The 23,437-nt window shown below is 59.9% G+C and overlaps 1 protein-coding gene across 2 annotated transcripts in view; it reads left to right on the forward strand.

Annotated features, from left to right (window-relative positions):
• Nucleotides 1–23,437, forward strand: part of SEZ6L (seizure related 6 homolog like) — a 42,459-nt gene that overhangs the window by 17,214 nt on the left and 1,808 nt on the right. Inside the window, exons 2-16 of one of the 2 annotated variants that reach the window (XM_040081047.2) lie at nt 10,610–11,353; nt 11,983–12,116; nt 15,360–15,552; nt 16,055–16,240; nt 16,600–16,765; nt 17,459–17,625; nt 18,115–18,309; nt 18,395–18,533; nt 20,179–20,375; nt 21,501–21,695; nt 21,910–22,101; nt 22,338–22,532; nt 22,853–22,885; nt 23,007–23,121; nt 23,307–23,409. In XM_040081047.2, the coding sequence (XP_039936981.1) occupies nt 10,610–11,353; nt 11,983–12,116; nt 15,360–15,552; nt 16,055–16,240; nt 16,600–16,765; nt 17,459–17,625; nt 18,115–18,309; nt 18,395–18,533; nt 20,179–20,375; nt 21,501–21,695; nt 21,910–22,101; nt 22,338–22,532; nt 22,853–22,885; nt 23,007–23,121; nt 23,307–23,409 (2,954 nt within the window). The remainder of the gene's footprint in view (nt 1–10,609; nt 11,354–11,982; nt 12,117–15,359; nt 15,553–16,054; nt 16,241–16,599; nt 16,766–17,458; nt 17,626–18,114; nt 18,310–18,394; nt 18,534–20,178; nt 20,376–21,500; nt 21,696–21,909; nt 22,102–22,337; nt 22,533–22,852; nt 22,886–23,006; nt 23,122–23,306; nt 23,410–23,437) is intronic. The other variant, XM_040081048.2, reaches the window with a different exon arrangement.

Here is a 23,437-nt window from a genome sequence, read left to right on the forward strand (position 1 = left end):
TCAATACCGTCCTGCATGACTCATAGATAACTCTCCCCAGGAGCTATCTCTGTTTAATAGGCAATCAAGGACCCATTGAAAAACTGATAAAATGATATCAGTCCATTGTGAGATGCTCCGCCCAGGGGGAGGAGCCAAGCATTCCCACCTGGATATAATCGGGGCCTTGGGACAGCACAGGCAGCCTTACCCACTGGACTCCCAGAGGACAAGAGCTACCAGACCTTTCTGCAAGAACACTGCTTCAACAAGACCACCTCATCTGGACTGCCACCACCACGGTTTCAGGTTGTATTCTGACTCTGTCAGTGATCTTTTGTACCATTGCATGTGTTTTTTATTTTACTTTTTTTTTCCTCTCCTATTAAATTGTTTTTTCTGACTTGGAGTCTCTCGCTGGTTTTGCCTTCAAGCCAGCACAAGGAGGATGTGGAGGGATGCAGGAGGATGAGGAGGGGTGCAGGAGGATGTGGAGGGATGCAGGAGGATGAGGAGGGATGCAGGAGGATGAGGAGGGATGGAGGAGGACATGGAAGGATGCAGGAGGATGAGGAGGGATGGAGGAGGACATGGAGGGATGCAGGAGGATGAGGAGGGATGCAGGAGGATGTGGAGGGATGCAGGAGGATGTGGAGGGATGCAGGAGGATGAGGAGGGGTGCAGGATGACATGGAGGGGTGCAGGAGGATGAGGAGGGATGCAGGAGGATGAGGAGGAGTACAGGAGGATGTGGAGGGATGCAGGAGGATGAGGAGGGATGCAGGAGGATGAGGAGGGATGCACAAGGATGAGGAGGGACGCAGGGGGATGAGGAGGTGGCTGGAGCAGGGGTCCCAGCAGGGCTGGGCACTGCACCCAACCCCAGGACCGAAGCTGCCGCTCACCATGGAGGAGGACCCTGCTTCTCTCCTGATGCTAATGGCTAATGAAAATATATCTGCTATCTGTATTAATTAAAATAAAGTGCGGCAGCTCGTCATGAGGCTCCGTGGGAGAAGCTGTACACGGGTTATCATCATCCAGCACAGCATCGTGCGGCGATGGAATTAGTTCTGCCAGGCCATCTTTAAAGCACAAATCACTGATGGCTGATACAGCTGACAATTAATTATATAAAAACCAGCGTCGCTGGGAATGACGTGAGAGCTGAGCAGCACCGGCAGCAGCCCAGGGACGAGCCCAGGGTGGGCTGGGTGATCTCGGGGCCTGGGACACAGAGGGGGAGATGTCTGTGCCAGTCTCAAACTGCTGCTCTGCCCCCAAGAATGACTCTGGTTAATGTTAAAAAGTTATAAATTGAACTTCAGCCATATCTTGTCTGCAAAGGGGCTTGTTCCTGAAGGAGTGAGCCAGTGCAGGGGCACACTGAGGGCTGGACACGTGCTGGGAGCTCAGGTATGGAGCTGCTGGCAGGATGTGCCAGCGGAGCTGCCACCCCCCAAACCGGCCTGACACAGAAAGGATCCAGCAATGAAATGCAGGACATTGCCTTTTTTAGAAGGAAAAACCAAGGAATGGAGGGGGGGGCAACCTGCACCAAGGCCAGGCTGGAAGCAAGCTGGTCTGTGCCAGGGGTCCCTGCCCATGGCACGGGGAGGAACTGGATGGATTTAAAGTCCGTCCAACCCAAACCTTTCTGGATTCTGTGCTTCTCTGATCACATCTGGCACCGCTCCAGGCTGTGGAGGAGCATTCGGGAGCTCAGTGTGCCCCATCTCTCAGCCATGCCGGGCAGTCCCGAGCTGTGCCAGGGCCCGCGGGGCTGGCAGCGGGAATGGGAACGGGAATGGGGAGCGCTGGGCTGCGCCCCAGTTCCTGCCAGCCTCGGTGCACAGCCCGTGATCGATGGAGCCCAATGACTGTAATAACCAGAGCCATCAGTAACCCTCCCTGTCCCTGCCTTCCCAATTGCCGGCAGCAGGGCCCTTCCCGAGCTGTCAGGAATCATTAGGCACCGGAGCTGCATCGTTTCAGAGCAGGCAGCAGGGTCTTTTCAAGGGCACCAGGCAGCACCAGGCAGCACCGGTTCCTGCACGGTCCCTTCGTGGCCTCAGTGAGGGGAGAAAATGCAAAGAAAATCATTGCCTGGAAAAAAAGATTCCCCCTGCAAACTGGGACACACTGATCCCGGTGTCTGTCCCATCACGTTGTCCCAGCAGGCAGAGCTGAGACCCCACTTGGTCTCCCAGAAGGGAGGAATGGTGCTGAGGAACAGCCTGGGGCGTGGGGAATCCCCAGATTGTTCCATTCCCTCATCCTGGGCAGCTCCAGCTCTGCTGCCTCTGCCCTGTGTGATCCCAGCAGCTGCAGCCCGTGGTGGAGTCCGTGGGGAGAGCAGAAAACTCCGTGTGTGCCCTGTGCCAGATGTCACCTGTGCCACCCTCATTGCCCTGAGCCACCTCTCCACCTTGGCAAGCTGGTCGGGACCTCATGGGCTTCAAATCCTCCCCAGGGCAGATTTTGGGGCACTCAAAAAAAAAAAAAAAAAAAATCCTTTTGGGGTATCCAAAACGAACCCACAGAGGAGAGCAGCCATGGGCAGCAGTGCTGAGGCCACGTCCTGCCCTGCTGCCACGGGGGACAAGTGACACCCCGCGAGGCGCTGCCAGTCCCTGCTCCTCCCTGGCAGTCTGGACCGGAGCCACGCTGCGATTCCTGTTACATCCTGTGAAAGAAATAGACCGAGCTGCCAAACGGATTCAGCAGAGGCAGCTCAGCTCTCCCCCGGCTGCTGCAGGGGAGCTCGGGCAGGAGCTGGATCCCGCGGCTGCCCCAGGCAGGGAGATGCTGCCCTGCTCACCTGCACCTCCGACGCCGCGTTGTCGCCTCGTGTTTCCAGGGCTGGAGTGGAAATCAAATCAAACCCAGCTGCGAACGCGCCGCAGACAGGTGGGACAACAGAGGAGGCTGGGAATAGCTGGGTATTCCACGGATGTGACTGCCTGGGAGCGAGCCCATCGGTGATTTACGGCCAGGCACAGGAACAGCCAGCGCTCGTAACTGCACTAAACTTTGTCTCTCCAGATGTTTTGGGGATATGTATCCAGCAAATGTTTCCCAGTGTCCCCAGGAGCAGGGAATTAGGATGAACCCACTCCTGCATCCCTGCCAGGGCTCCTGCATCCCTCCTGGGTCCCCTGCATCACCCGAGAGGCAGTGCCAGGGCACAGCACCCCTGCCAAGTCCTCGGCTCAAGCAGCACTGGCACCGAGAGGGGCTGGCATGGCAGGGGACACAGCTGTGCAGAGCCAGCCTGGCACGACCCTCAGGAGTCTCCAGGAGCTCCCAGGATCTCCCCTGGCATCGCAGCAGGAGCGGAGCTGGAGCTGCTCTCACAGGGCTGACCTGCCCACAAAGGGTTAATCCCAGCGCTCGCTTCTCCAGATCTGCTCCGCTGCATCTTAACAGTGATGGGAGATTAATTATTTTAGCTGCAGAGAGCTGACTAGAACGGGGTTTTGTAGCTAAATATACTCTCTCTTTAGGAACCCATTTAATTTTATGCCCTGATGTAGACGGCTGGGCTGGATGATTGGCGAAGAAAGAAGGAGCTTCTCTTCCCCCTCTTCAATTTGTAGCTTGAAAAGCTGCCAAAACACTCGATTTCCTCTCCCCAGGTGGGCCCTGAGGAGTGAACATTCCAGCTGGGGAGCCCGGGAGAGGCACAGGAGGGATCTTCTTTCACTCCTTCATCCCCCTGGAAGCGTCCAAAGTCAGGTTGGATGAGGCTTGGAGCGAACTGGGACAGTGGGACGTGTCCCTGCCCATGGCAAAGGGTGGGACTGGATGAGCTTTAAACTTCTTTCCTAATGAACTTCCAAAAGAAAATGAATTCCCCCTTGAACCCAGCCTGTTAATTCCTGTCAGCTGGGACTGTCTGCCTGCCACAAGGCACGGATGTGCCTTTCTTACACTTGGTGTCATAAAACCCTGTGATAAACTCAAATTGTCACCTGCATCAAGGTTCCACCCTCTCTAATGGCTCTGCTCCCCTGCTCCCCAGTCCCGACTGGTCGGGAACATCAGGATAATTCCTACCCCCATGACCTGGGGACGCAGTGGGATCCCGCCAGCACGGGACAGGCTGGATCACTTCCATGCTGCAAATCTCATTCCTCCATAACTGGATGAGCCTCTTAAACTCCTCTTCTTCCTGAGCTGCTGCTGCTCCTCCCACATCCCTTTGGGAAGGAGCTGAGCAATTCCCGGCCTGAGCTGGGCTCATCCCTGGGGATTTGGGCCGTGCTGGGGGTGACGCTGCAGTGAAGGGTGCCAGGGCTGGGCACACACAGACTGTGGAGCCAGGGCACCAATGGGCAGGTGCCCCCAAAGCCGCAGGTGCCCGTGCGGGGCTGGCGTGGCCACAGCAGACACCCGGGAGTCGAAGTCTCATTGATTCCAGCTCCATGAAGCAGCAGCGGGGAGGAAAATCCATTTTCCTCCTAGCTCGGAGAAGTGTGTAATTTCCCGGCATCTGTCGGGGCTGCGTGGATCATTAGAGCAGTTCCAGCTCCTCCCCGGGCTCGGGGAGAGAGGGGGGAGAGGTTTGCGAGTTTAATTCCCGTATTCCTTGTGGTGTCCTTGCTCCCGAGCCCAGCGAGCCGGGCACAGGCAGCGTGGATTCTCCAGTCAGGCACAAACAGGATCGATTTGCCGCTAAAGCAGGTTTCCAGGAGTGTTTTGCTGTTGGAATATTGCCCCCACCTTCAGCAGTCCTGCAGCATTCCCTATGTGGAGCCCAAATCCCTCACTCCCACCTGGACCAGGAGCCCCCTCGCCCATGGTCGGTTCAGGGGCTTTCCCCCTGTCTCATCACTTGGGGACCAAGTGTGGGTGGAGTGCCCCAGACCATGTCCCAGCCCCGTGTCACCACCAGCACAGCAGGTCCCCGAGTCCCTCGGCTCAGGCAGCTGGAACCCATGAAACACCTCCCATCCATCCCTGGAATTGCCCAAGGCCAGGCTGGACAGGGTTTGGAGCGACTCATTTTAGTGGAAGGTGTCCCTGCCCATGGCACAGGCAGCAGATGAGGTGATGTTTAAAGTCCCTTCTGGCTCAAACCATCCCAGATTCTCTCCTCTCTGCCCTTCCCAGCAGAGATGGGTTTGCTGCTGGGTGCAGGAGCCGGGTGGGCAGAGGGGGCAGAGCCTGGTCCTTCCCGGCCACGGCTCCTCGGGCTGGGCACCACTGCCAGCATCCTCACCCAGTAATGAGGGGTTTCCATGGCAACCTTATTTGAGCATCTCGAGTGACACAGATGTAAATTTTAAAATGAAATATTCAGACCACAGTCCTACGAGCACAAATAAACCCCTGCACATGGGCAATTTAACGGCGTTTTAAAGCAGATCCGAAACTCCCCCGGGCCAGCGGAGTCTCTGTGGCATTGGGAGATTCACGGGAATGGAAAGAAAAGTGTCCCGACCCCTTCCTGCACCAGGAATCCCAGTGCCCAGCTGCATCCCAGCCTGAGTCCAGAGCAGCCTCAGTTCAACAAGGGGTTGGTCACACCTGCCTGCAGAGGATGTGGCACGAAGGGACAGCCTGGGAGGGACAGCCGGGTGTCCCCTGCAATGAGAGGAAAACAGCTCCAAACTTTCTTGGCCTCTGCTGTGCTGTCTGCCCAAGCAAAATCTGGGCATCTCTTTTCTTCTGGATTCTCTCCCATTAATTGCTCCATGGGACAGTCCAGGTTTCCCCACCGGAGTCTGGAGGCTCCCAGCATTTCCCGGCTGTCACCCACATCGGGCAGCACCCAGGGACAGGCACCGCTCCTTCACCCTTGTGCCAGAGAGGAGAACGGCTTTGTATTTTCTCCAGCAGCGGCGGGAATGTCGGGCTGAGATCCCTGCACAGCTCTCCCGTCCCTGTCTCACCTCTGCCAGGAAAGCGGCTCCGGAGCTCCCGGTGCCGCGGGCAGCCCCTGCTCCAGCTGCGCTTCCCGCAGCTCCCACGGGGATGATTCACCCAGATCGGATTGCTACGGTTTTATTTGCCGAGAGGGGGGAGCTGACGGGATGCTCTTGAGGAAAAGTTTTTTTTCTTTGCTGTCGGAAAAAAAACTGAATCTGCCGGAACCGTGACTGCAGGAAAACCTGGGATTCGCATCTCCTGCTTGGAGGCGGGCAGCCTTGGAGGCTGCTTCCGCCCTCGGGGGCTTTCGGGAAGGGAAAGATTGTTTCAACTAAGGTTGTTCTGCTCTCCAAGATTTAAGGCCAAAAGCTTTTAAAATCTGAAACCAAACCTGTCACAGCCAAGTGTTTTGATGGACACAACCTGCTTTTCCTCAGACGCCCCTTCCCACCCAAACCCTGAGGATGAAATGTGTGTTGCACGCTCTGGAGGTCGGCGTGGGAGAGCAGAAGGTGCCCAGGGTGCCCCTTCCCGCCCCCCAGCCCCTCGGTGATGAAGGATTGCACCAGGACCTGGCCTCGACCTCCCTGCTTTATCCAAGATGTGGATCAGCCCTGGATGAACTCGTCCCCAGCAGGAGTGTTCCCGTTCCTCCACCAAGGGGCACGGCAGCTCCTGCCAACCCTCCTGCAGGGACCGCGTGGGAATGGGGATCTCCGGGAGCTCAGCCTGTGTGCAGAGGGTGCTGGGCAGCGCAGGATAAATCCCAGCTCTCCACAAGATGATGCTGGCACCGGCTCCAGGCAGGATTAGCCCAGCCCAGCACCCATGAACGCGCCTGAGCCCGTCACACAGGCAGAGCTGAACATCACCATTGATAGTGCCTGGATCAGCTTTATTCATTTCTGCTACGATCAGATCCTAAACCCTTCCGGACAGTGATTCCTGAGCTGGAGCAATGCAGCTGCCCTGCCTGGAGCGAGTGCTCACGGCGATACCATCGGCATTAGTAATGGGAGCCGCGATACGGCTACCCCTGCCTTGGCTCTTTCGGGAGCACGGCAGCAAAATGAGGCCTTTGTGATCATTCCAGCATCCTTTTATCAGGCATTTGCAGCTCTCTAATTCCTCTAAGCCCCTCTGGCTGAGGTATCTTGGCCATCGGGTTCTCCTGGAGCCACGGCACCTCTGGAGCAGCACTGGCGTGTCGGCCGCGGCTGCCCACGGGACACGGGCCTGGCTGGGGGTGCTGGGGACCCTTCTCACATGGGGATGAAGCTCTGGGGCTGGGGAGGATGATTTTGGTGCCTCTGTGCTGTTGCTGCTCAGGCGGGCGGGTGCTTGGTGCCCTGTGAACACCCAGTGCCTGGGAGAGAGGAGACGCTCCAGGAGCCTCTTCCCTGCCACCCCTCCAGTCCTGCTGCCTCTCCAGAGCCTGGTGCCACCACCCCAGCTCTGTGCCCCGCTGGCAGCTCCCACACACAGCCCAGCTTCGGCAGCGGCGCTTCCTAAGTATAAACCGCGGGGGCTGCGGCTGGTTGGAGACACCCTCCCCGGAGCCCAGCCCCCGCGCGGTGTTTGCACGCCCCCGGTGTCCAGGCACAGCCCGGAATAGACCCGGAGAGGAGCTGTCGTTCTGCACTAAGGTCACTCGGTGCTCCGAAGTGTCCCGCCCCTGCCTGGCCCGTCCTGCAGGAGCAGCTGCTGTGCCCAGGCTGCCCTGCAGACACAGAGCCCCCGGCGCCGCACCCGGGAGCGGCCAGGGCTGCAGGGCCACCACGGAGGTTTCCATGGATTTGGAGAAGGGTTTCCAGCGTGGAACCGCCCGCAGAGGGCTCCCGATGGAGATACAAGATAAACCCCTTGTGCATCTCAGCAGCGTTTCTTTCCTCCAGAGCTGCTACAGCAGATTAGATCAAGGTCAAACGTGACCGTTTCTCTTCCGTCAGCTCCGGAATGATCGCCTGTGCAGGGCAGGATGGGTTTCGGCAGCTGGGAAGGGTCTTAGGGCCATGATCACCCCATGGGCCTTGGAGGAGGCAGAACCACTGTTGGAATTCACATCAGGGTGGAAAGGGTCTCACCAAAGCCCTGCAAACATGGAAACCCACTGCAATCCTTCCTTAGGGATGGGGATACTCAGTTCTGCTTCCCAAATGCAGGAATGAGTGGGCAGGGGGCTACACCGGGGCTGTGGGGGCTGTGGGGCAGCACCGAGGTCCCTGGGGGAGCAGCAGGGTCTGGCAGCCCCCGGGAGGTGCTGGAGCGCAGCTCGGCTTTGGGGGGGCGGTGATCAATCAGGAGCTCGGCTCGGCAATCAATTCTCTTTCTGATAATGCGGAATAAGCCCTTATCGATCCCGGATGCCGGGGCCCTGTGCCTCCCCCTCCCCTGCTCCAGCCTGGCTGTGTTCCGCCCTCTCCGCTTCCCTGGAATGCGCGTTTGCCCTTTACAAACTGCGGCATGTTTAGTGTCTCATTAAGGAGTCGCTTTACAGAGTGTTTTATTTCATGCTTTGTTAAGGACAGAATCCAGTAAATGCATCCTGGCAAAGGATCTAATAAGGAATTAGTCAGCTTTCCAAAGGCATAAAATATGGTTTAAAGGCACAATCCATTAAGAAGTAGGGTTCACATGACAAATAACCCGGGGATGTGGAGTTGGTGGTTTGGGGAATGTGTCGGCTTTAAGGACTCGGGGTCCTTGACTGTGCTGCTGTGAGCCAGTCCCAGCACATCCCAGTACATCCCAACATGTCCCAGCACATCCCAGCATGTTCCAGCACGTCCCAGCATACCCCAGCACATCCCAGCACATCCCAGCAGGTCCCAGCAGGTCCCAGCAGGTCCCAGCAGGTCCCAGTACGTCCCAACATGTCCCAGCGCATCCCAGCATGTTCCAGCACGTCCCAGCATACCCCAGCACATCCCACCACGTCCCACCGTGCCCTCCCAGGGCTGCGCTTCCTCCCCTCTGTCTGAGAGCCCCATCTCCACCCTTCGTGGACAAAACCTTCTGCTGCAGAGCCCTAAAGCTGTCACCTGGGCCATGGGAGAGCAACCACTGACTGCTCCTCCCGGGCTTGGCATGGGAGAGGAGGAGAAGAGCCCAGCAGAGCCCTGAAAATCTTCTCAGGGAAGGAGAGCTGCCACTGGCACGGCCTTGGGGACATTTCCCCCCATCAGCCCATGGCAGGGTGCCCATGGAGGCCAAGATGAGCCCAGGGTGGGATGGAGAGGGAAGCAGAGACACCGAGAAACAAGCAGAGGGTGTGGAAACTCCTGGTCTGCCCCCCAGAACTGTGGGGATGCTGAGGCACCCAACCTTCCTAGGGGGAGATTATTCAGAGCTGACACAAGCTGATGGTTGCAGATGATGTGTGTGAAGCGTCTCCTAATGCGCTCAGGGAATCGGCGGTGGATTTGCTGAACCACTTGCTAATTAAGGTATTAACGTTTTAACTCGTGGCAAACAGCAGGAGAGGCCAGGAAGCCCTCGGGGGCCGGGACAGGTCTGCTGGTGGTGGCGGCAGGGTGCAGTGGCTTGGGGCAGGCACAGCTCTGTCCCCGGCTGTCCCAGGGGCAAAGGACGAGCCCAGGCCCCAGCGGAGTGTCCAAGGAATGAAGAGCAGTGTCGGGACTGCCAGAGTTTTGGCAGCTCCATCCTCCGGGCTAATTCACCAGCTTTTGCCTTTCCTTGTTGCGTTCCTTATCTTCGGTTCTTGCCAGAAACTGCTTCTATTTTCCAGAAGATGGAGCAGAGTCAGTTTTCAGCGCTGCTCAGTCCCTCTGCACAGGCTGCTCCTGCCCTCCCTCGGCCCCCCCGGGCAGTGTCACCCAGCAGTGTCCCCGTGTTTCAGGATTCACATACAAAGGCTCCATTTTTCCCCCTTTTTCATTTCACTCCTACTTTAATCAGCAGAATTTGAAACAGAAAACATCAAGTGAAACGGAACCCAAGAGTTGTGCTCTTGTTTAAGGCACCTGTACTACCCGAGGTGAGCCGAGGTTTATCTGGAGTGTGCTTGGGAAGGAAACCCTGACTGCTGCTCCAGCCCCCATCCCATGGAGAGCTGGTGCTGTGGTGGCCACACGTCCTGGCTGCCACCACGGGCTTGTCACAGCAGCTCGAGCTGCTTCAGGGATCGTTGGGTGCCTTCGTGTGCAGCCACAAAGGGGAGCGGGAGCCCGGGCAGCCCCAGGCCAGCAGTGGGGCTGGGGGATTGCAGACCCCCATGCCCACAGAGGGACAGGGACCCTGGGGGCTCCAAACCCGCCCAGGGAACATGAGGGGGCTGGAATTACAGTCTTTAAGTACCGCGCATTAAGTGCTTTCCCTGGCAACTGCTGTTTCCATGGAAAACCTTGACTCTTGGGCTCTCGGAGCTCTTTGCAGCATCTCACGGAGCTCACGGCGAATTCCAGCCCATGGATCACAGCCCGGTCACCCCAGGGCGATGGATAAATCTGTATTTATGCAATTACCCCCTGGCCAGAGCGGCACTGGGTTGGTCACTCGTTCTTTCCTGCCCGTCCCTGTTCCCAGCAAATGCTGGGTTTGCCCAAGGCGCCGGTGCCGGAGGGGGCTCTGCCAAGGCGGGTGTGTTGTGCTGTGGGGGCCGGTCGTTCCTTCTTTGGGAAGTGGTGGGTGTTCCTGCAGCCACAGCTTCCCAGGGGAGCTGATTTCACGCCAGCAGCACAGCTCTAATTTGGTGCCCAGCTTTGCCCAGTTCCCACTTTCCCCTGTTTTTTTGCAGACAGCGGATCGGGGGCAGTGCTGGTGCCGGCCAGCCCGGACCCTCTCGCTGCGGATGAGCCGCTGGAGAAGACGGGCGGTGGAGCTGCGGAGCTCGGGCACGGCACGGGTTTGACTGGGGGAGCTGAGGATTTTGGGCACGCCGTGGGTTCAGAGCCTGGAGCTGGGGAGCTCGGGCAGGGCACTGCCCCCAACATCCTGCCGGCCCCAGAGGATGGTGCAGCGCCAGCGGAGGAGACAACACCGCTCCTGCCCACGGCCACCGCTGCCCCCAGACCTGACACCAAACAAACTTCCCCTGTCAAGAAAAAGCCACCGACTCTAAAGCAAGTGAACACGGGAAGGAAGCACCCGAGGCTGAAGCCCACCCTGGCAGGGCCCCCCGGGACTGCCCCCTCAGCCAGCCCACGGAGCTCCCGGCTCCCCACAGCCGCTCCAGCGCTGCGGGTGCCAGCAGAGGACGCGGAGCGGAGCCCCCCCGATCTGCCCTGGGGGGACCAGGCCACCACCAGCCGCCCCACGCTGCAGATCTCCCCTTCCAGCCTGCCCCCAGCCATCCCCCGGCCCTTCCCTGACAGCCGGGGGGATGCTGGAGAGGCTCCGACCGCGGCTCCGGCTGGCGCTGCCGTTATCCCAACAAGCAGCGCGGAGAGGGACGCGCACGGCTCTGTGTCGGAGGAGAGCCAGGAAACCACCACGTCCACCATCATCACCACCACCGTCACAACCACGGAGCCCTCCCCGGGTGAGCTGAGCTGAGCACGGGCACGGGGCTGCGGCACTGGTGGGGAGCACGCACGCCTGTTTTTAGGCAGCCCCCCCCCAAAATCAGGCCAGCACCCGGGTTTGGGGGCTGCCTAAAGTCTTCTGTTCTTCATGTGCTTTGTGGTTGGAGGGATGAGACACTAGTCCATTGAGGAAAAGCTGGGAGAGCTGGGAGTGGGATCCAGGAAGAGCTTAGAGCTGATGCCAGTTCCTAAAGGGGCTTCAAGAGAGCTGGGGAGGGAATTTAGACAAGGAGTGTCAGGAGAAGGAGGAATGGCTTCCCACTGCCAGAGGGCAGGGTTAGATGGGATAGCGGGAAGGAATTCTTCCCTGTGAGGGTGATGAAGCCCTGGCACAGGGCACCCAGAGGAGCTGTGGCTTCTCCTGGATCCCTGGGAGCGTCCCAGGCCGGGCTGGATGGGGCTTGGAGCAACCTGGGATACTGGAAGATGTCCCTGCCATGGCAGGGGTTGGGCTTTAATGCCCCTTCCAACCCAAACCACTCTGGGATTCTGTGGGGATCGCTGGTGGGGCAGGGACTTGAGTGCTGGGTTTTGGGGTGTGGGGAGGGAAGTGCCCTCGGTGTGACGCCGCTGTGCATCCCCTCAGTGCTGTGCAGCATGAGCTTCCACGACCCCGAGGGCTACATCGACTCCACGGATTACCCCCCGCTGCCCCTGCACGGGTACCTGCAGTGCACCTACAACGTCACCGTCTACACCGGCTACGGCGTCGAGCTCCAGGTGAGCCGTGCCTTGGGGGGATCCCCACAGCCAGACCCACTGGGCACTGCCCTGGGCATCTTCACTTGATAAAATACCCCTTTCTTTCCAGGGGGAAAAAAAAAAAAATAGATTTTTCTCAAGGCCTTGTAATAAATGAACTCTGTGAGGGAGCTGGAACATCCTGAATGTCAGCGATGATCAAACTCTTTAAATGTCACGCGATTAATTTAACCGAGAGACGCTGGCAGCGGGTTGTTAAAAAGGCGCTTGATGGGAAGGGGCCACCAGCCCCCTGCCCTCTGCACCCCCCGTGTGCTGGGAGGGGTTTGGGTGGCTCTGAGGATGCAGGAAGCCCAGGAGGGCAGCCCAGGTTCCTTCTCTGGCTGGTGCAGGTGCCCAGCAAACGCCCACCCATCAGAGCAGGGGGGGTCTCACCCAAGCTGATTTGCACCATTGGCAGCATCAGCTCCCCCCAAAATGAGCACCCCTCAGCCTGGTGAGGCTGCAGGCAGGGCGGGAGCCTCTGAACCTTCCAAACGCTCTCCAGGTCAAACCAGCCCAGGGTCTCCATGCTCCCCGCAGCCCTTTCTGGTGTTTCCTTCATGTCACCATTTGCATCCAATTAAAATCCCTACAGTTTGAATTCGTGCAATTAGAAGTGCGCATTAAAAGGAGCAGGAGTTCCAGCAGAGTTGTCCCCGCTGTCCCCTCGGTGGGCACAGGCAGGGGCTGGCCCCAAGGGCACAAGGCCACCTTGGCTGCCAGCCCTGGCGGGGAGTTTGCTCTGGGAGCAGCGGTGGTGCAGGGTGAGCACTGGAGAGTCTGAGCAGCTCAGCCACTTTTCCATGGCGGTGGAAAAGCAGCTGGACACAGCAACTGTCTCCTCATATCCACGGGGTGCTAAAGACAGGCTGCTCCGCTGTAAATCCGCCTCTGTCCATAATCCATCAGGTGACACCGCTCCTGACCTCACTCCGTTGCGAGCTCAGGTTTTAATGGAGCATAAAATTGGCCTCTCCACCCCCCCACCAAGCTTTGCATTTCGCTTTGCTGATGCTTTGGAGCGTTTCAGACAAATTAAATCACAACAGCAGGTCGGTGCTGGTGGAGCACGGCCCCGTCGGCAGCTGGCAGTGCCCTGTGCTGCAGCACCGCGGGCTCGGGGCTCGCAGGTGAATTCCAAAGGGAAGGAGATGGATAACTCGGGGTGTGGGGCCCCATCGGAGGGGTTTGGGTTGGATTCCCAGCTCCTGTAGCAGGAAGGTGCTGCCTCTTACCCTGGGAATCTCATTGAAGGCATCTGCAGGAGCAAAGAGAAGCCCAGGGACAGGATTCCCTGCAGGGGCTGTGGCATTCCAGCCCTGCCCAAAACTGCTCCTGCAGGCACTGGGAGCAAACACGGGGACCCTCCACTTATTTTGGAGCCAGACCCCCACTCACTGCAGGGAAATCTGCCTTTGGGGAGGAGTGGACGCAAAGCCTGGATGTCAGCACGGTCCTGGGAAAGGCTGGGAGAGCTCAGAGCCCCTGCTCAGCTCACTGCCCCTCCCTGCACCCCTCACAGCATTCCAGGGAGAGCCGTGTCCCTGCCTGTGCCACGGCAGCCCTGGGAGCTGGGAGCAGCCAGCTCTCCGAATGCTCCGTGAGATTTATATTTATTTTTAAAATTCCTGAATCTTCTTGGCAGGGAATAGAATTTCCCTAAAGAGGTTTTTCCAGTGGGTGAGCGAGGCTGGCAGCCTGACTCGAGGATCCCTCCCGCCTTCCCGAGGCTCTGGAGGAGCTGCTGGCGGTGCAGGCTGTGATTGGAGCCGGAGCCCGTGCTCCCGGGCCCTGGCAGGAGCTGGCACATATGGTCCCTCTCGCAGGGCTGACGGTCCCTGGCGCGGGGCCACGGCAGCGTCTGCACCCGCCGGTTACTTCAGGCTCCTCTGGGAATGCCAGCCAGGTGCTGGCACAGGGAATGGCACTCGTGGTGACACCCTGGCTTCACCGAGCGGAGGCTGGTGGTGGAACAGGGAGTGCGTGTGTGTGTGTCCCGTGACACCCAGCGCTGATCCTTCCCAGCACAGCTTCCTCCCTTCCGCAGGGCTCTGCCTGCTCCAGCTGCTCCCCTGAATCCCCTTCCCGGTTTCCTGGAGTGATTTTGGCTCTGTGTCGTGTGCGTGGTGCCACCAGCACCGGAGGGAGCCAGCTGGGGAACAGGTTTGGCTTCGAGCGATTGCAGAACAAAATCTGTTAGAAACACCTTGGAAAAATCTTCACAGGGATCCAGACCCAGCTGGAGAAGCAAAGCTCTGTCCCAAGAGGGAGCTGGGGGAAATCATTGGCATCGTATGGAGCCCACTCAGATCCCTGGACTCCAAATAATTTGCCAAAATAACACTTAATTCGTCCCATTTATTAATAATCAGATCTGAGCCACCCCACCAGCCACAGTGCGTGCTGGCCATGCTGGGAAAGCACATTTTGGGGAAAATATCTGGAAAAGAACAAACGACCCAGGGCAGGCTGCGGGTCAGAGTTGCACATGGCCAGTGCTCCAGACAATGCTTTTCCCTGCCAGGACCCAGCTGGAAAAATAAGGCGAAATCAGCTCCTCTTGGGTTGAAACACAGGCTGGGGTGAACCCAGGCATGCTCCGAACCAGCCTGGGGATGTTAATCCAGCTTTTCAGCCAGGAACCGGCTTTTCCAGGGAATTTCCTTCAGGAGCAGGCTCAGGACGCTGAGGGTGGCTCCGTGCAGTGCCCTTGGAGCAGGGCACATCCCAGCCCTGTGTGCCAGGGAGAGGTGGGCACGGCGGTGACAACAGCCACAGATCCCTCCAGTCACAACACCGTCGGGAGCGCTCCCAATCACGGCTGGGCTGGTGCTAAATATAGAGCCCCTTGCCTCGCACACTCAGGGAAACAAACGGTCTGATGAGCATCTTTCTGCTGAAATGCGAGCCCATTTATTAAGCTAAATGGACGTGAAATGTAAATGTGAGGTTACTGCTCAGCTATTTCCAAATAATAATTAAAGCCTTTTTGGAACCACTCATTAGACGCACTTGCTGTGTGGCTCCCCGAGCACTCCCCGGCTGGGTGAGGGCTCCTGGGGAGGTTTCCTGGTGCACGGGGTGGGGTGGTGAGCGCCAGACCCTGAGGAGTGCCCTGGTTTTTGTTGCAGCGCAGCGCTGGTGCGATGCTCCGTGCGACAGGGCAGCGACGTGGCCGCCGTGGCCCCGCGGCTCACAGGTCTCTGCTCCTCCCTGCAGGTGAAGAGCGTGAACCTGTCGGACGGGGAGGTGCTGTCCATCCGCGGCGTGGACGGCGACGCCCTGGTGGTCTTGGCCAACCAGACCCTTCTGGTGGAAGGCCAGGTGATCCGCAGCCCCACCAACACCATCTCCGTCTACTTCCGCACCTTCCAGGACGACGTGGTGGGGACATTCCAGCTCCACTACCAGGGTGGGTGTGTCCCCAGCATGGGCAGGGGGGGTTTGGGGTCAGTCCCACTCGGCTGCAGGGTCAAACCAGCCAGCTGTGCCCCCACAGACCAACCGCGTTCCCATTTCATCACCTTCCCGTGCCCAGAGCATCAGCTGGTCGAGGTGTTGTGCCCAGGGCAGAGGGTTCGATGTGCCCTGATGTCCCCAGTCCCGGTGCTGGCTGTGCCTCTCACACCCGCCTTGCCCCGTTTCTGTCCCCGTGCAGCAGCTCCTCCTGCACACTCTCACACTGCCAGTCTATTTTTTACCTCGAAGAGCTTTAAAAAATAAATGAGTCCCAGCAAATTTTTAAAATAGAAACTGGGTCTGGGCAAGAGCAGTAACAGGTGGGGGAGCAGCGGCAGCGGGGGGTTGGTGGTGCTCCGCCGCTGCTCTGTGCGACACGTGGGCACATCCAGCACGTCCCCACGGGCTGGATGGGAGCAGCTGAGCCCTGAGCTCCCAGCGTGTGCCTGTTCCAGTGTTTATGCTGAGCTGTAACTTCCCACGGAGACCTGACTTCGGAGACGTGACGGTGATGGATCTGCACTCGGGTGGCGTTGCTCACTTCCACTGTCACCTGGGCTACGAGCTGCAGGGCCCCCGCGTGCTGACCTGCATCAACGCATCCCGGCCGCACTGGAGCAGCCCCGAGCCCATCTGCTCAGGTGCCTGCACATCCCAGCCCCAGGCGTGGAAAACTGGGCTCCACCGGGGAAAACATGAGATGAATGCGGTCCTGGGAGGGGGTGAGAGCAATGCCCAGCCCTGCACAGAGCGTGGCCTGGGGTGCCACAGGTGTCACAGGTGGTGACAGCAGAATCTGCCCCCTCGTTAGGCAGCAAGGGGAAAGGAAATTAAGATTTTATGTGTATGTGTGAGTATAGATATGCATTTGCGAGTATAAATATGCACAGACAGAGCAAAGGTTTGTGCGCTGGGGACTCTGAGGAGAGCTGGGCAGAGGGGGAGCACAAATGCCGCTGTCCCCGTGCCCATCCCAGCGGGGCTGTGCTCTGTGTTGCAGCTCCCTGTGGAGGGACAGTCCACAACGCCACCATCGGCCGCGTGCTGTCCCCCAGCTACAGCGGGAACCACTCTGGCAGCATGTACTGCGTGTGGGCCATCGGGGCCCCCCCGGGCCAGAAGCTGCACCTGCACTTTGAGAAGCTCCTGCTGACCGAGAAGGACAGGTGAGGCTGCGGGAGCCGTTTTCCCACAGCCCTGGGACTGCAGAGAGCTTCCAGGGGGCTCCAGAGGGCTTCTTCTGCATGGGGTGGGGAGCAGGGCCTTTTGCTGGGCACTAAATATAGAAAAAATGGAATTATTTGGGTTGGGAAAGCCCTCTGAGATTGTTGAGTTCAACGGTCCCCCAGCACTGCTAAGCTCACCACTAAACCACATCTCCACATTTACACGGCTGTTAAACCCCTCCAGGGAAGGGAACTCCACCACTGCCCCTGGCAGCCTGTTTCAATGCTTGTCAGCCCTTTTGGGGAAGAAATTTTCCCTGATATTCAGTCTAAACCTTCGCTGGCACAAGCCACTTCTTCTTGTTCTATCCCTTGCTCCCTGGGAGCAGAACCTGACCCCCCCAGGTGTCCCCTCCTGTCAGGGAGCTGTGCAGAGCCACAAGGTTCCCCCTGAGCCTCCTTTTCTCCAGGCTGAGCCCCTCCAGCTCCCTCAGCCGCTCCTGGTGCTCCAACCCCTTCCCCAGCTCCGTTCCCTTCCCTGGACACACTCCATGCCTATCTGGCGGGAGAAGCCCAGAATACACCAAAAATGTGGCAGCTCCCAGCCTGTCCCCTGCCCTCCACCTCCCCGCGTTGTGTCCGGGCGGGGCTGGGGGACGCTGTCCCGTGTGACACGGCCCCGTGTCCCCGCAGGATGGTGGTGTACAGCGGGGACACCAACCGCTCGGCCGTGCTCTACGACTCGCTGCGCGCCGACAGCGTCCCCTTCGAGGGCGTCATCAGCGACGGCTCCTCCATCAGGATCGACTTCCTCACCGAGGAGCCCGCGGCCGCCACGGCCTTCAACATCCGCTTCGAAGGTGCTGTGTCCCCGTGCTGGGACACGAGGGCAGCGCCCGCCTCAGCCAGGACACCCAGCCCCGGCAGGAAGGGTCCTGGCTGTCCCCAGCACGGGCAGTGCTGGTGCCCCTCTAGCTCCCGTTGTCATTTAAGTGGATCCCGCTGCAGGATCAGAGCCCTGTGGCCCTGAGGAGGCTCAGTAGCACGCAGCAATCCCAGGGTGGACGGCTTGGCGTCTCCAGCTTGGGAAACGCAGCGCCCTGAGCACACCCCTAGTGCTGATCCGCCGTGGGAGTGGGGTTTGGTTAGGCCTGCGTGGGGCAGAACAGATAAATCGTTGTTAATCCTAATTTTCTGTAAGACACTCTGTGGAAGAGGCCGTCCATGCAGGTGGGGATGCAGGGGTCAGGTTCTCATGGGGACAGCAGCAGGGCCTGGGGGTCACCTGGGGAAGCTCAGAGAGAAGGGAGCAGCTCCGTGTCCCCGCAGCTAACAGGGATCTCTTCCAGCCTTTGAGCGGGGCCACTGCTACGAGCCCTACATCCAGAACGGGAACTTCACCACCTCCGACCCCACCTACAACCTGGGCACCACCGTGGAGTTCACCTGTGACCCCGGGCACTCCCTGGAGCAGGGCCCCGCCGTCATCGAGTGCATCAACATGCGAGATCCCTACTGGAACGACACGGAGCCGCTGTGCCGAGGTCAGTCCTGCCCGTGGGCGGTGCTGGGTGTGGGGTGAGCACCCCTGGGCCCCCCTGAGCCCTGCCTCCCCCTTGTCCCCCACAGCCACGTGCGGGGGGGAGCTGACTGCCGTGGCCGGGGTGATCCTGTCCCCCAACTGGCCGGAGCCCTACACGGAGGGCGAGGATTGCATCTGGAGGATCCACGTGGGCGAGGAGAAGCGGCTCTTCCTGGACATCCAGCTGTGAGTAGCCCAGGGGCTCTGTGTCCGTCTCTGCCCCAGGAGTGCTCGCCTCATTTTGCTGCAGTATCCTGCTCCCCTCGCCTCCACCATGGAATCACAGAATCCCAGAACAGTTTGGGTGGGAGGGACCTTAAAGCTGATCTCCCATGGGCAGGGACAGCTTCTGCTATCCCAGGTTCCTTCAGGGCCCTTCCAACCTGGTCTTGGACACTTCCAACGATGGGGCAGCCACAGCTTCTCTGGGCACCCTGTGCCAGGGCCTTACCTCCCTCACAGGGAAGAGCCTTGCCGTGTCCTGTTCTCCCCCCCAGAGCTTCCATAATCCCCTTGGACGCACTTGGCACCCTGGGCAGGACTGAGTGGTGCTCCCTGAGTTCAAAGCACCATCACACGGTGCATTGCAGCAGTTAATTGCTGCTCCAGTGGCTTTGGAATTCTCCACGGGGCGCGGTGCCACAGCAGCACACGGCCACGTGCTACCGGGGTGACACTCAGGAGCTGGGTCATGTGGGGTTAGGAGAGCCTGGAGGCATCCACGAGATGAAAACAGCTCAGTCTTTGGGCTGAATGTGAAATACAGGCACTAAGGGAGCGGAGCCACCCAGCAAACCCAGGCTGAACATGCTGGGGTCAGAGGGGAGCAGGATCCAATGCCGGGCTGAGAGCTCTTGGCATGGTAATGCTGCTGCTGCAGCAGGAGCCTCCTTTGATGCTATTTTGGGTTTTCAAGAGGAGGACATGTTTCAAGTAGAGGCTTAGAGTCATAAAGATTTTAAAGCTCCCCATAAAACCCCAAGTGGGAGCTCCCAGCACACCTCTCCCAGCTCTGTGGGTGCTTGGGCTGAGCAGAACTGGAGGCTGAGTGATTTGAAGTCATCAGGCATAAATGTCACTGAGAAAATCCTGTTTGACAAAAAGCAGAGATTTACTACAAATGTCAGCTTGCCATGGGGATTAGCTGGGCCCCCTCCAAGAACATTCCTAATAAAACGTTTGGGGACAAGCTCAGGCATCTCCTGTGTGGCTGGGAGCATCCTGGTGCTCTCCTCTGGCCCTGTTACCCCCAGGGAAGGGGAGGAGGGTGGTCCCTGCCCCGGCCCCTCCTGTGCCACCCTGCAGCAGGGCACTGGTGCCGGCCGTGCTCCCTCGCTGGGGCGTGGACACGGCAGGACAGCGAGCGGGGAAGGGGTGTCACTGCCCACCCTTGGGTCGATGTGATCGTTCACCCACTCTGCCGGCCCCCAGAGAACGCTCCCGACACTCTAGAGCTGTTCGTCCCCTGGCGTGTGCATCCATCCCCTGCGCTTGGCCTTGGAGCGGGGGGAGAGCAGCGCGGCCCCCCCCATCCCCTTCGGCTCCAGGGCAGCCGCATTCCCGGGGTGGATGGAGGCTGCGGCCACCCCTGCCCCGTGTCCCCGGCCGTCCCCGCCATCCGCGGGCCGCCACTGCGCTCTGGTGGCCGCGGGGACAAGCGCGGCTCCGCCGGGACCGGCGCTTCCAAGCGCGGGGTCCCGGGAGCCGCCGGCACCGCCCAGCCTCGAACCCCTCGGAGGGAGGTGACCCCGAGAGAGGTCACCTGGCCGCGCTGCCGTGTCCTGCCTGGGCTCCCGGCACACGCTGCCCTCTAACCAAACTCTCCTCTCAGCCTGAACATCACCAACAGCGACATCCTCACCATCTACGACGGGGACGAGCTCTCCGCCCGCATCCTGGGGCAGTACGTGGGCAGCAGCGGCCCCCAGAAGCTCTACTCCTCCAGCCCCGACCTCACCATCCAGTTCCACTCGGACCCTGCTGGGCTCATCTTCGGGAAGGGGCAAGGATTCATCATGAACTACATAGGTAGGGGAGCAGGGTGCTGGTGCGAGGATGTGACACACCGCCAGCTCAGACTGTCCAGCTGCGGGGTCTGGAAGCAGGGAGAGCCACTGAGGCACCAGCACCCCCTTCATATCCCACCCTGAGCCTCCTGCAGAGCGCCCAGCCCAGCTGCAGGTCTCTGGGTCAGTCACTTCTGGGGTGCCCCTCTATGTCTCCCCTCCTTCAGGCTGGCAACAAGGTGATTTGGGTCGCTGTTAGCCTTGGTGCTGCCCAGAGGGAAAAAAATTGCTGGAAACAGGGATGCAGGATCCCCTCACACACCCTGTCAGGCACGAGCTGGTGGCAGGGGTGGTCACTGAAGCCAGTCCCTGGGTGGGCTCCAGAGATGGATGTTCCCATCTCTTTGCTCCAGAGCTGCTCAGACTGCACCTGGAGACGCCTGATCCATTGTCCTTCGGGGCAGCTGTGCCTGCCAGGCTGGGGCTGTGGGTGCCCACGGCAGGGACAGGGACTGGGAAGGGCATTCCATCCCCACTGCTGCCTGTGGCCTCTGGCTGCCTCTGCCCCGCCCTGCTTCCAGTGCCAGACTCCTTCCAGGCGTGTTTTCCCTGTGCTGCTGACAGCCCTGGCTACGGAAAACAGAGAGCTGCAATGCAGAGTACCTGGGAGGCTGCAGGGCCCTCCTCGGTGCTCTGCAGCACACGGGGCTGGGGAGGGCAGGGCACAACCCCACACCTGGGCAAACCAGCCTGGGGGAAGCAGGGAACAAATCCTCCCGTGAGCAAACCGGCTGTGCTGTGACCGTGGTGCTGGCAGCTCTCCTGCACCCGCAGCTGGAGCTGAGCCTGCTGTTCCCAGGTTATCCTGACCCCAGCACAGACACTGCCCCATGTTCACCAGCACAGCCCTCTGCCTGCCTGTAGGGTCAGGGATGGGGAGCCCCTGTCCCTCGCTGCTGCCCTTTCCCTGTGCCCAGGGGACGCCGCCTGCAGCTCAGCTGTGCCATTCGTGGGGCACGGGGCTGGGGAGCTGTGGGGAGGGACAGGCCCTTGGGAAGATCCATGTGTGCAGCTGGGGTGGCTCTGGGGCGGGCTGTGCCGTGGGTCCTGCTCAGCAGGTGACAGCCAGAACTCCTCTTGGCTGCAGAGGTGTCCCGCAACGACTCCTGCTCTGACCTGCCCGAGATCCAGAACGGCTGGAAGACCACGTCACACACAGAGCTGGTGAGAGGGGCCAAGATCACCTACCAGTGTGACCCGGGCTATGACATCGTGGGCAGTGACACCCTCACCTGCCAGTGGGACCTCAGCTGGAGCAGCGACCCTCCCTTCTGTGAAAAGAGTAAGTGCCCCACAGGAGGGTGCTGCTGTCCCCATCCCACACCCTGTAACAGCGCTGGTCCCGCTCCGAGGGGCTCTGAGGGGCTCCCAGCTCTGAGAGGCTCCCAGCTCTGAGGGTCTCCCATCTCTGAGGGTCTCCCATCTCCGAGGGTCTCCCATCTCTGAGGGGCTCCCAGCTCCGAGGGTCTCCCCTCTCAGCCATCCTCTCTCCCCAGTTATGTACTGCACGGACCCCGGGGAGGTGGAGCACTCCACCCGCCTGATCTCGGACCCGGTGCTGCTGGTGGGCACCACCATCCAGTACACCTGCAACCCCGGCTTCGTGCTGGAGGGCAGCTCCCTGCTCACCTGCTACAGCCGCGAGACCGGGACCCCCATCTGGACCTCGCGGCTCCCGCACTGTGTCTGTAAGTCCGGGTGGTCTCTCCTGCTCTCCTGCAGTCCAGCTCCTTTCTGGGGGTCCTGGGTGGCATTTTCCTGCAGCCAGGACCCTGCCCAGCTGTGGGGGGTGGTGCAGATCCTTGAGCTACCTGGAAGCAGAGGGGGGTGAGGCTTGGGTGCTTCCTCACTGCCCCCAGGCTCCTTCTCTCCCTCGGCAGCCCAAGCCCTGGGCTCACCCTGGGTGTGTTTCACTCCCTTTCAGCTGAGGAGTCGCTGGCCTGTGATAACCCGGGACTGCCCGAAAACGGGTACCAAATCCTTTATAAGCGCCTCTACCTGCCAGGAGAGTCCCTGACCTTCATGTGCTATGAGGGCTTTGAACTCATGGGGGAGGTGACCATCAAATGCATCCTGGGCCAGCCATCCCACTGGAGCGGCCCCCTGCCCATCTGCAAAGGTAACGGGGAAGGGATGGGGGCCAAGGGGACAGCCAACACCTCTGTCCCCAACCTGGGGCAGCCCAGGGACCTTGGTCAGGCTGCAGCCTCTGCTGGGAGCTGAACTTGGCTGAGACCTGGAGCTTCTCTGGATCTGGGCTCTGCTCAGCCCAGCCTGCTCTGTCCTGGCCACAAGAGCTTATTAAAAACTGGGAGTTTGCAGCGTGGTTTGGGACCAAACAGGGAAGGAGACCCCAGGTTTGGGTTTCCCAGCAGGCAACAGCTGCCAGCACCCAGTCAAACCCAGCTACAGACCAGTAACTCTCCACCTCTCTTCCAGTGAACCAAGACAGCTTCGAACACGCTCTCGAAGGTGAGTGACGTGGGTTTCCTGGGTGCACAGGATCCTGGTGGAGCCTGGGAGGAGGGGGAGAGGCAGAGAGGGGACCACAGGGTGCCCAAAAATGCCAACATAATAGATCTCGTCCTTTCAGTAGCAGAAGCTGCTGCAGAGACGTCACTCGAGGGGGGAAACATGGCCTTGGCCATCTTCATCCCGGTGCTGATCATCTCCCTGCTGCTGGGAGGAGCGTACATCTATCTCACCAGGTGGGGCTGGCACAGAGCCGGGGCACGGCCGGGGCTGGCTCAGCGCCGCCCTCGGCAGCCACACGCCCCGGGCATGGCGCTGGGGGTGCGCTGGGGTGCCCGGGGCGCTGGGAGGAGCTGGGATGGGGGGATGTGTGTGGTTCTGGACTCAGTCCGTGCAGCCGCGACTCCGCCTCTCCCCGCAGGTGTCGGTACTACTCCAGCCTCCGCCTGCCCCTCATGTACTCGCACCCCTACAGCCAGATCACGGTAGAAACGGAGTTTGACAACCCGATTTATGAGACAGGGGTGAGTCGTGCTGTGCCTGCCCTCGCTA

The sequence above is a fragment of the Hirundo rustica genome, chromosome 17, assembly GCF_015227805.2.
Source record: "Hirundo rustica isolate bHirRus1 chromosome 17, bHirRus1.pri.v3, whole genome shotgun sequence".
Lineage (NCBI taxonomy): Eukaryota > Metazoa > Chordata > Aves > Passeriformes > Hirundinidae > Hirundo > Hirundo rustica.